We start from the raw sequence: 13,385 nt of genomic DNA, 5'->3' as shown, positions 1-13,385 counted from the left end.
ATGGAAGAGAAGAAATCAGGCATAAAAGGCAGCAAAGCACTGATTCAAGAAGTAAAACTTCAGCAAAGTTCATGTTTGTGAAAACTTTTCTTTTTGGAAGATATATCCGAGAGAATACCTGTGAGATGTTGAAAATTGCACAACCATAAAGAAGACAAAAGGTATACAGTCAACTAAACCAATGTGAATTTAGAAACTTAAAAGATGTTTCAAAATTCATTTTAACCTTCTGGTTATAGCTGTTCTGATCTGTTTCTGTCCATTCTGGTGATTATGTCCACTGAATTGGTATGTTTGGAATTTTTTTGGGCAAATTGAAAGATTTAAAATCTTTTGGCAAATTATTATTATCGAGTGTACTTCTGCCTGAGAGATGTGAATAATTTCATTTCTTGGATTGAAAGTGCAGAACGTTACTGCTAGACCATCAGTGATGATGATGCCGTTGACAATACAGTTAACTACAATGACGATTAGTTAAGTACTCTGGGAAAAATGATTCCTTGACTTTCATCCATTTAAAAAAATCAAATTTATGATATAAAAATGTTTGACTTGCTAGATTTCCTTTTTTTATTGAAAGAAATAATAACAAGGAACCATAGAATCTGACCAAACATTTATTTCTTTCAATAAATGTTTTGATAAACTTATCATACATTTGTCAGGGAAGAAACCTTAATTCCCATGGAAGTTATGTCACATATTTTCTGCCTACGTTTAAATTTCATTTCTTGTAATAACATACATTTCAGTTACCCGATGCCTTTATTTTTATATTTGTTTCAAGACTAATACAAGTTATATATATATATATATATATATATATATATATATATATATATATATATATATATATAGTTTCATAGAGATATCTTCAGCAGTGTTGTGTACTGGAAACAAAATGTTGATGAATGTGACCCATTTTTCTGTTCTCTCAGTAATGAACATAAATTGTCAGTTTTTTAAGTTCCAAACTTACCTGGCTCTAGTGTCTGAGGTAATCTTCTGGATTGTCTGACCTTGTCTTCCAATAATAGCACCAACAAATTCACTACCAACCAGAATTCTGAAGAAAAAAGGTGAAACTGATCTATTAACCCGTTACCTCGTGCAAACGCCTTTGGATGCCTCCACTCCACTCGCATGGAAGCGCCTTTGCATGCCTGCTGTAAACATGAACCATTTTTAGCAGGTTTTTGCAGCGCCACCTTCGGGGAAAACCCCCTATTAGATACCTCAATCATTGCTGTTAATCACCATTATGTCAGATCACGTGGTTGCTATTTATGCTCTGGTCAAAATAACTGGGTCGTATTCTCCACTCTCCAAAATGGAGGTCGTGGACTTCGTTCAGTATGCTTCATGATTAGAATCACAACTATGAAAGCTTTAATACTTAGGTAAAGGCTCTGATATTGATTTTTATAAATTATCAAATTCAGAGGAGTTAGTGATGTATGTAGACATAGACAAAGAACTTGTAAATTCAAGTACGAGAAATGGCAGCTACTGTTGGTCATGCAGCTTCACTGACTTGGCGGTGAACAAGTTCTCTTAAGCTTTTAAAGCACAAAAAATTCTTACATTAAAAATAATTACACAGCTATAATGATCGGACTTTAATCTTAAATTTTTCCGTACATAATGCATGTGTACCAAAAATGTAAAATTGTTTAAATTGCTGTTAAACATAATATACAAAAATACACTGCATAACAGTTAACAGACCTATGTGTATGGAGTCGAATAGGTAACAGGGGTTCTGTTTATAGCGCACTGCACTGGGCGACTTTGCTTCATGTGTATTGGAGGGCTAAAAAGCCATACACTCTGAGGTAAAGGGTTAACACTCCACCCTTCTGGGCTCCTGTTCTTAACAGATGCATTACATTTTCATTGATATTCAAGTGGCATAGAAATGCACATTCTTCTCACTTTTTTTCTGGTATAAATAATTGTCCAGGAAGAGCCAATTCTTGCTTGCCAGTATACAATTGCTCAAAGGCAAGTTATACAGATCTCTTTTTTTAATTAGAAACGTATGTTTCCTCCAAGGGAAAGGTGGAATATATTCTAAAATTCATGTCCCATTGCCGAAGCTGTGGTTATTTCATCCCCCCCCCCTTTAAATGTACGTTCCAGGATGATCTTTGTGCAATAAAGTGACCAATTACTATTTTAAGCCTTAGAATTGTTGAGACCAATCAATTCATCACAGCACATTTCAATTATTCTACCAAAACCTCACTGTAAGCATGGATCCCTTACAAACTTGTCTTTCCATTTCCAATGAATCCAAAATACAGTCAATATGATGAATTTGCTCAATATTCTTGCATGAAAACATGAAGGTCATAAACAAGGATTTTTGTATCATGTACTTCAAGTAACTTCATGTGGCAGTTTCACACTGAATACTCAAAGCAGAACACTGCTTTGACAATATCCTGTTTATTGTAATTCTGCAATTTTTTAAGCATGCAGTTTTGGACCTGCCAACCCTTAAATCTCAGTAAGTCAGTTATCTTTTTCTGCAAGCTGCAACAAAATATCCACTGCTCTTGTGAAGTTGGAAAACATGTATTTAAGAAGTTCAGCATTTCAAACATGCTGAAACAGTAAACATTATATTCAACTGAAAAGTATGTAGGTACACGTAGCCATTATTTACCTCTAGTACAGTTGCACAAATTTCAGTTCCAAACTATGCAGCTCAACAGTTGGTTGCAATCTCTTAATGTTATTCTTTGATTTTTTTTCCCATTTCACATGACGGCAATCGTATCTCCTGCCATGAGACATACTCGAACGGACACAAAATTATGTACCTTCCTGCTTTTGTTGACATCTAAATACTCTGTAGTTGTTTCTATATTTGACAAGAATGTATTTTAAGGGTCATTCAAACAAGACTAGCGGCAAAATCTAAAGGGTTAGCAGGTCTGTAATTTGAGTAGTTTATTTACCGTCTCGATTTACATTTACTTAAGATGCCCTTGGTGATTAATAAAACAAAATGGGATACAAATCTGCCAATTTGTGCATGAATCTCATCAGATCAATCATGTGTATGATGCCTGGTGTAGCTACATTTCAATTACCTCAGTGGCAGCTCTTGGCGGTTTGATAAATTGTTGTTGTTTGGACCCCGCTGAATTCGATTGCGTGGGCCTCCACGAGAGTTGGAAAAGTCACCTCCACGAGAGTTTCCGTAGTCACCACCACGATTATTACCATAGTCACCACCACGATTATTGGCATAGTCGACCTGTTGAAAAGAGGGAAATGTGATGGATCACATGAAACATACCCATCTCCATCAAAAGTCACTCAATGGGACTGATACTCAACTGATTGAAAGAAAATTTGTACGAATTCACATTCTTACCACCTTTCATCATGCTTTCTTTCTATTACAGTGTATTAAAATCATTTCAGATATTCTCGAGAAATTTCAAAAATTCAAATTTTGGTTACAAATATTTTTCTTGCATATAGGTATTGACATGCTCACAAGACAAGTGCAGTATAAAATATATCCTTGGTGCCACTGAACTTGTCAAATAATGTCAAGAAATAATTGCACGTTTGATTTATATTCCAAATAAAAAAATTGAAGAAATAAAAACAACAAATGTAATAACTTGTCATCATTTAAGGTATTCTGCAGGTATATCCACAAAATTGGGTTTTGTTAAAAATCTATTTATACCTTTTGTAAACATGCATAAAATGCTTGCTATATTGTTGGTTGGATGAGAACCCTTTTATTCAAGAACTATGTTTTCCAAAGAGTTTTACTAAAAATCCAAGATTAATAATCACAAGACTTTCATGACAAGTGTTGATGGAGAATGCCAAATCCATGCCATTTTCATTTAGAATCAAACGCACAAGTCTTGAGTGAAAACCCATCTGTGCAATTGTAGCATCAAGAACAATGACAAATGTTGATGGACAATGTCAAATCCATGCCATTTTCATTTAGAATCAAACACACAATCTCAAGTGAAAACCCTTCTGTGTAATTGTAGCATCAAGAACAATGCAAAAACCGGTCAACAACATGACGGTCAGGCTGAATGTTAAATCACCACCATTTTTATAATGGACTAATTACAAGTCACAAGAAATCTTGTAGTGAAAACCTGGTTATCAACGTGACCATCCATTCAGGAGGTGCAGCAACAAATTTTTCAAGGTGGACTATCTCATATTTACAAAAAAATCTTTTGTGACAATTGCACATTGATGTAATCATCCATTGAGAAGTAGCAGCTACAAGATTTTAAAGACATTACATTTCCAAACTGCACCAGCTTCATCGGAGAACCTCTACCTTTGAATGAAACTGTATGCGCGGTTTCACAAATTTCTTCCAAGTAGCACAAGATTAGCAGCAATAACAAACTTCCAACAGATGATGAACAGGACCATTGCACAAGCCTCCTCTTGTCTTCTGATTAAAATGAAGATTGCATAGAGAAAAAGAACTAGGCCGACACCTATATATATATGGGTACCAAGATATAAAGTTCCAAAAATGTTGCACCTGTAATCTGTAGAAAACTAAATACCCACCAAAAAAGACACTTTGATCAAATTCTGTTCATCAATTTTTACAAGTTTCTTTTCAGTGGAATGCAATGGTTTATATGCCCTTCTTAGTCATGACACTGTATTTTGACCACATGGCTTCCAACAAGTGAAGCTGAAACTATACAGTTGAATCCATCTTAACTGATAGGACTATCTTGCTTATAATAAAGTAATTACAAATAGGTAAAACATCGCAATTAATGTAAACTGATAAGAGTACCTAAATTATAATATCGTGTAATTACATACAGACAAAATTATGTAATTAACTGATACAAATACATCAATTATTACAAAAGTTAAAATTATATCACGGGAAAATTATAATAAAAATTTAACACAAAACTTATGAACTGTACAAAAGGACATGAACAGATTGCCTTCATGCCATTTTGTTCATCTATTCGGGAACACAGTGGTCACAAATTTCTTGTTTCAGATATAGCTGATAAACTATTTCTACCTATCTGTAACTATAACAATGTAACCTATTATTAATGAATAATCTCTTATGAGCTGTTTGGAAGTCACCCAAGCACTACATGGTGTTAAAATTAAGATGGGCACAAACCATATTAGTCATTTAGATGGTGGATTAGCACGAATTGTTCAAATTTCAAGCCCTCTTTTCCAGTACGCTTCATGTCATATTTGGTTCAATATTGCAGAGTGCTCTTTGATCAAACAAACATCCAAAGGTTTATGTTTGTAGCAATGGTTGACCAGATTTCATGGCAGAAGAGCAGCATCTGTACAAAATTTTAAGTTCTTTATGACAGGGCTATTTCTGCCTAATTAGTACAAATCCTGGTTTTAGTAACAGAATCCAGATTGATCAGCATCATTTTACAAATGATGGCACCGATAATGATCCATGTAAAATGTGCACATCTGTGAAAATGAATTTGATCTCAGTGAAATTAGCAACTGTAAATGGATGATGCTATATTAAGGGGACCAAACCATAAGCTCACTTGGCCAGAGGAGCCGAAATGGACAAAAATGACAATGACATTTGGAATTGGCACAACCACCCCCCACCCCCCGCTTTCATGCTCTTAAAAGTGAAGAAAGGCATACAATAGCAATGATCAAATGATCACTGTCAGCACAACAGACGTAGAACAGTTTTACTAATGTATACTAAACTCATGTCAATTTTGTTCACTCCCATGCATGCTTATTAGTGAATTAAAGCTGCAATGTTAGTTGCAATACAAAAATCTGAATGTGAATAGAAAAAATGTTGAAAGTGAATGAGGAGAGCGAGTGCTATGCAAGTGGTGGTGATGGTGGTTCAGATGTGGAGGTCTGATCAAGAGTATATAGCAGACCTCCGGCCGCCTATCTGGAAGTCGCTTTCTTCTTAGGCCTTTGTCAGCTAAGTCAACCTAATAGGAAAGAGAGAAAAAGTTTCCATAATTACTTACAGCCCAAAGTGTATTGTAGTTGTTGCGGTGATCAATAGCAAGCGATGCAAAGCTTTAGTGTTCTGATCTGTTATATTCTTGCATATAATTTGTGAATGCAGACCTAAGTATACAAAACACCAAGTTAATTTCCAGTTAGCCTGCTAGTAAATATTTAACAAGATCTACAATAATTAGACAATAGTGCATTGCAGGTTCTTTTATTATGTATCTCATTAATCTTTTCATATACACATACACACACACATATGTACCTGAATCAACTTATATAACACTTGTGAGGATTTTCTTTCACTTAAAACTTTATATACTTTACTAAACAAAAACCAAATTTTTTAGTCACGGAAAATAAAATAAAAAGCCCCATTAAAGAACACCTAAAATTTCACATTTGATCAGTCTTAATGTAGGTGATGCAGAGTATACAGAATAAAGCGATATTGCAACAACAAAACGTACAGTCAATACACTTTGTGCTTACTAGTCCCAACCCCCCCCAAAAAAACCCAACATGTTTTGGTCTATTAGAACTGTTCAGTTTTCATATTGTGATCTATCAATTAACTGTTTTCTCTTAAGACATTCTCAATTGGCAAGATTCACCCCAATGCACCATGCATTGCTGATCACTCCCTGTCCCGTTTTGAGACAGTTGACTTAGCTGAGAAAAAAAAGAAGAGGTAGAACAGCCAAGTGCAAATCTGAATTCTGAAAATGCAGTGCAATTTGTATTAAAGCAAATGTTATGAAGAGGTACATGTATGGCCCTGTCAACCCCAACAAGATATTCTCAGTAAAGTGGTGAATATTTTTCAGAACTTCAAGTAACATTCAGTAAGGTGTAACAAAATATTATCTACTATTATTGTCAACTTGGAAAACATGCAATTATAATGTTTACAAGAAATCACGACTGATGCAGCAAAGGCAAACATTATGTTCAACTAAGATGTTTGTAAAGTACACTTCGACCTTAATTACCTCCAGTACAGTGTCAGAAACTGCAATTGTGAACCCCAGGATCTCCTAACTAGATGCAATCTTTCGGATTTTATTGTTTACAATTTCACATGGTGATGGCAATCAGCTCTCTCACTATGACATGCACTTGAAACAACACAAATCAAAATAAGCCTATTGATGCTGATCCCAATTGTCACCCAAGAACTGAAGAGTGCACAGTTCAAACTTTTTAAGAGATTGTCCCATTTGTCTCCCTTTCAAGGGATGCAATTTCTAAAAAATAATGTGTGAATGCTCTCTCAAGCAAGATCTTAAATATAGGTATTTGCAATTTAAAATGTCAGAGACGCTATTGTCAAGTTGGACTGGTTTCAAGACCATCTCCACTTAATCTCAGATGAAAACTTGATCTGGATCAAAACAGATCCGTATTTTGATCAGCTGACAATTTCACAAAACAGCCAACACAGCATTATAACACTATGTAACCCATATCCCAAACTTCATGTTAATTTAACCAAGACTTCATCATAAGGGTGGGTGGGGGATTTCTCACTTTGGTACAAAGATAATGGAAGAGTAGAACAAAAATGATGGGGAGAAGGAAATGGCAAAAGTTCAGTATTTTCAAAAGATCCATCTTTCTTCCTGCTCCACTCTTAAAGACCACTATTGAAATTGAATTTTTTTAAACACGTTGCCTCATGTTTATTAGCATTAATATCTTCATCTTCTGTGTATGAATATTGGTCTGTTCTAAGAACTCTCTTTCACTGTGTGTTGTATATGAAGGGTCATACACATAGCTAGCTTAGCTGAACCAGTTTAAAAACTGTTCTGTATGGTTGTTGTGTAGATTTTCCACAGCTCACAGGTATTGTTATCTTTTGGATACTTCTGCTCCAAAATAATATTTTTCACTAACATAAGCTCTGCCAAAGTTTCAACTTTCCTGAATAAATCCTCTACTGACTACTATGCCAGATTCATGTTTCATTAATGCTGCTTTAGGCTTCTAGAGTCTACTTGTTTTGATCAAATAAAAAGCTTTACTTCGTAATTTCATTGATCCTATTTAACAGATTTATCGTAACGCTTCTGCGAGGGTTATACTATTTTGCAGCATTTGATCCCGCAGGGCTAAATTTTGAAGAGTAAAGAAACAAAGTGCAATCTACATTGAATTTTGAAATGCCATTGAAATGAGGCTTGACCATCATACCATCCAGCATCTACATTAGAGTCCTAATTAATGCCCATTTTGGGGTTCAAAATCACTCACTGGTATCTCCAATAACATTTTCCCAGTTTCAATAACCTGATATACTTTGCAACTTTAACAATAAATTGCCTTCATCACTATGATCAGCCACTATTTGCTGAACAAATTCATTATCTAAGGATGAATCACAATGAGGCTGCTATTTTGGGTCTTCCAGATAGCCCATTTATGAATATGCATTTGTAAAATTTCCTTGATCCAAGATTCAAACAACAACAGAATGCTTGTAAATGGGGCCCAATGTTCCACCAAATTTAACAACCATTTATGTCAGGCCAAAGAAACCAAATGTATAAAACAGGAAAATATACACATTGCCACAAGCTATACAATATATCCACCGACACAACTGTCGTCTTGACAGGAACTTTATGGGTGGATGGCTAAATAAAACTGTATAATGCGCATAGTACATTTTCATATTCATGACTTGAAACTAAATTGCAGAAGTACTCACACATCACCAACTTCCAAGTGCACAAATTTGTACTAATTTTGGGTGAATCACGTGCCTTCAGATCCTCTCTGTAAATATGAAAATTCCCTTGCCAATAATGAAAGTCATCCAAGATCCTGATAACCATTCACCATTCTTTATAGGAGCTGGATGAAAAATGTAGTCATATGGCACCGACAAGAAATTTGATGAAAATCAACTCAAAACTAGGGCTTCAAGATGGCAACAAACTCTAATAAAATCAGATGAGAAATAACCTCTTGAATATGTGTGGATCCTGTTCACTGCCAACATTATCCAAGATCTAGATGAAACCAAACTGAAACAATTACAACATGAATTCACACAACGCACAATCAAGGCATGCCTCCCTAAATTTTGCAATTATTTAACCCATTTCTTTTAAGTGCTTCAAGCCATCAACAAACAACAACAACAAAAAACAAAACCAAGTTTTCTTTGCGTTTATCTTTGATGTACTGGCTCCTTCAACCAATCACCACACAAATTCAGGGGTCTAAAAAAGTTTCCACCCAAATGTTTAAATCAATTATTTATCCACCTATTTAAGGGAAAACAACTGATCACCACTGCCTGTTCAATCATCATGCACACCAACCGTCAGCTGCATCTCCCCTCACCATTCACTTATTCATTCAGGTCAGAAATGCAGAGAGCAGTACTCCCACATAAACATTGTAATCAACAGTAATGCTTAAGTTATATGTATGTAACTGTACTGTTTTGGACCACTGACTGGACTGGAACCATTTAAACTGTATAGTTGATGTATTTACTCTTATAATTAAACAACTACTCAATGTTTTCTCTGCAGTTGCACAAAGTCCCAACTATAATTTGCAATCAACTTTCGCTACGTTCTAAATTTTCAGTCTTTCTGATGCAAACCCAGTTGTTTTCAGATCACACTATACTGATAATTTGAATGGTTTACTCCCCAAATGACTTCAGGCAGTTATAAACACCAGTTCAAGCATTCATCACATGTACCTTAGAAAGTCAATACCCTTAACTTCCTGTGTGAATTTCTGTTGATGTATTTTTAAAGACTCATTACAGGACTCTTTTTAGAAGCTATTAATGTCTATATACATTTATTCAATAAAATATATTTCTTTGTGCATAATTTCAATGCAATATCTATTATGGCAGACCTGCCAACCTTGACAAGTCCACCTCTAAGGCAGTTGATTTTTTCCGTAAGATTGACCAGTTTTCAGTAAGGTGTAACAAAATATCAATAACTGCTATTGTAAAACTGGAAAACGTAATTAAAAGTTTCACACAGAGACGATAAACATTGTGTTCAACTGAAAGGTTTGCAAAGTACACGAAGACTTTATTTACCACTTGTACAGTGGCAAAAACTAGTTCCAAACCATATGCAACTCACTGGCTTGTTGCTATCTCTCAACCTGACAATTCTTGGAAATTCTTTTCCATTTCACATGGCGACAGCATTCACATCTCCTGCCACGCAACATACTTAAATTGGCACATGATTTCCAATACACGTAATTGTGTCATTTCCAGCTTTTATTCACAAGCATCTGAATATTCCTTTTTATTCTTCTGTGTTGATTATTAACACTTTTCTAGAAGCTTATTTTCCCTTTCATCTTAAACATGCATCGCTTTCTGGACACCATTTAAAAAATTTATATAATCAACAGCAGACGCTTCACATGAACACATAGGTGCAGTTTAAAGTATCTGGGGTGCTGCTGTAAAGTTAGTCTGGTTCTCTGACCAATTTCACTAATTGTAAGATGAAACCTGAATCCAAAAAATACCTGGATGAACCAATTACATCACTCCCCTGATAACTCGTGAATCCACTTATAATGCAGGGTCAGGCGTAGTTCCTATTTCTTAAACCAGACAATGTAACACAAAAATTATTCCTATTTCTCAAAACTAAAATAGTGATCAAACTTGTTAACTTCACCATTGATATATCGCTTGTTTTATACTCGAAAACTGTAGATAGGACCTCAAAATTGTAATCAACATTTTTAAACTATCAATTTATAAGAGGTTACATTTTCTTTCCAAACCACATTCTTCACATACCGTAATTAAAGATATTCAAAGAAATTTTTATCAACAAAACTGTCACTCAAACCTAGTGTAGGCAGTAATACCTAACTACAGGTTACAGCCCCCACCTCTGAGACAGGAGGTTGTGGGTTCGATCCCCAGCCGTGTCATACTAAAGAGTTACAAAAATGGTAATAACAGCTGCCTCGCTTAGGACTCAGCATTAAGAAGGTTAGTGTTTGGGCTGGTTGGTCTGGTGTCAGGATAATGTGACTTGAGGTGAGAATCTTCTATTGGACTTTTTAACGCAGCATTAACAATTTTGCAGTCATATCGCTATCATGTCTGCAGTGTGCCCGTTTATAGTGATGTCTAGGAACTGAGGCATGCCGCAGACATGCAGCATGATGTCCCACCCAGTCACATTATCCCGATACAAGGCAGAACAGTCATAACACTAACCTCTTAATGCTGAGCGCCAAGGGAGGCAGCTGTTAGTACCATTTTTGTTAAGTCTTTGGTATGACTCAGCTGGGGAGCAATTCCACGACCTCCCTCATCCGAGGTAGAAGCTCTAACCACTAGGCCACCGGAGCGGCGACTGGATGGGACATCATGCTACATGTCTGCAGCAAGATGCCCTAATGCTAGACATCACTATAAACTGCCACACTGCAGACATCGTAGCAATATGACTGAAAATGTTTCAAAGCTATGTTAAAAATACCAATCTCACAATACCTAAATACAATAATTTTTGTTAAGTGAATTTTTAAAAAAATTATATCGTTTAGTTCCTCTTAAGTGTAATCATCATAAATGCAATGTGTATTTAGATGTAAAATGTTTCGATCTACCATAAACTGCTGTCCACAAGTGTTTCTCTGAGAAGCTAATAAAGTGCCATGTTTTGATAAGTGACTTGTGGAAGTATTATTTCTAGTGCTGCACTGAATTAAAATCTGGCCTCCTTTGTATTATCACGTTAATTATGTCTTTTGAATCAAATAAAGGAGGTGGATTAAAAGAAATGTTAAAAGGCACACAAATCCTATAAACATAAAATCTAGCGGCCACGGTCGTATGTCCGGTGAACTCACTTCATGGATCAATCAAGCACAGTTAAAAATATTGTGCACGTAACATAACCCACCTTAAATAAACCGACTCATTTATAAATGTGATCAAAGATAGCAAGTCAACCAAGCTAAAAGAATACTTCATAAAATAAAAACCTTTGTTTCACAGATACAGACCATTGTAGGCAAGCGAATTTCAGAGAATTCCTGAACTGGCACCAAGAGACATCCTCAAGGACGATAAGAAGTATCATTGTTACTTCCAGTGAAATCACGACATCAATAATTGAACAAATAAAAATAAAAAATAAGAGTTTCCACGTAGATGACTATCTCACGAAATATATGTCGATCATTATTTTAAATAAAGGAATCTGGTGATGTATCAACAGTTAGTCTAGTTCTTTGCTAACAGACTCCCGATTTGACAGGATACTATTAAATACCACTCCAGGAACAAAACTAATCAACAAAACAAAAAGTAGCGATGTAATACAAATGTTTTTGCGTACACATGATGGTTGCTGAAACCAGCTGGAACGATCTTTCACATGTTGGACATTTTGAAAAAAATTTTTAAATAAAGAATAACGAACAATTTCATTAGATAAAGAGCCTGTTATTAACAATTAATATTGACATGATTTTAAAACAAGGATTCAGTCATTAAACAGTGCAGTCCCCTAAGCCCTTCCTGTGGTTGTCTAGATGTTTAAGTGGACTTTTGAAATCCTTCGGTAACTTATAATAGTCATTGTTCATGGACCCCACTGTGTACGAGTTATCGAGGGAGAGATGTATCTGGTTTTTTATATATACAGCAATGATCATTTTCTAAATGTATTGGTGTGTTTAAGGCTAACCAATCAGATGCAAGGTCTCTTCAATATGCATGGCTCGTGTGCATGTTCATTATTGAATTCATCCAAGATTTGGAGGATATAAATCCATTTAAATTCACATAAGAATTATACTCCAGAGTCGCAATTTTTTTTATACCTAAATGACATACAATGCGTCACAGATGCAGGGCCATAACAAAAGTTTCCATGGCAACCAATCAAGCTATGCCACCAAAACTAGACTACTGTAAAATTAAACTGCAGTTTGGAGATGCACTTCTTTAAGAATTTCATGACTTACCAAAAGCAATATGATGGAAATAATGGTTAACCAAGTTTCTCCTGATGAACAGTGCACCCATGTGACCTCTGAACTGCTAAGCAGAACTTCAGTCCTAAGTAAATCATTTAAACACAAAGCATTATGAACTGTGATGAATCCAGGAAGCTGGGAAAGTCATCAAGAAAATATTTATGCCCAAATCAAAAGTGATGTAAATAAAAATGTCAAGCAAAAAATTAGTAGCAGGGATCAAATTCTGATTAACCAGCATGGTAGTGTTCCTAAATGCTTCAACTTTTTACAAACTTTTAAGATCACTTGTGTGAACATTCGTTTTTAGGAAACAGATGTCATAAAATGAACAGTCTCTGGAGACTATGACCTAC

The 13,385-nt window shown here is 35.3% G+C and overlaps 1 protein-coding gene across 1 annotated transcript in view; it reads right to left on the bottom strand.

The window, feature by feature from the left end:
• Positions 1-13,385, bottom strand: part of LOC149781008 (insulin-like growth factor 2 mRNA-binding protein 2) — a 78,427-nt gene that overhangs the window by 43,075 nt on the left and 21,967 nt on the right. The window contains exons 7-9 of the mRNA XM_089938121.1: positions 5,937-5,993; positions 3,105-3,271; positions 983-1,069 (exon numbers count right to left, since the gene is read on the bottom strand). Coding sequence (XP_089794247.1) covers positions 983-1,069; positions 3,105-3,271; positions 5,937-5,993 — 311 coding nt within the window. The remainder of the gene's footprint in view (positions 1-982; positions 1,070-3,104; positions 3,272-5,936; positions 5,994-13,385) is intronic.

This window comes from Sinohyriopsis cumingii, chromosome 16 (genome assembly GCF_028554795.1).
Source record: "Sinohyriopsis cumingii isolate HCF-2022 chromosome 16, ASM2855479v2, whole genome shotgun sequence".
NCBI lineage: Eukaryota > Metazoa > Mollusca > Bivalvia > Unionida > Unionidae > Sinohyriopsis > Sinohyriopsis cumingii.
This window is presented reverse-complemented; position numbering and strand designations above follow the sequence as displayed.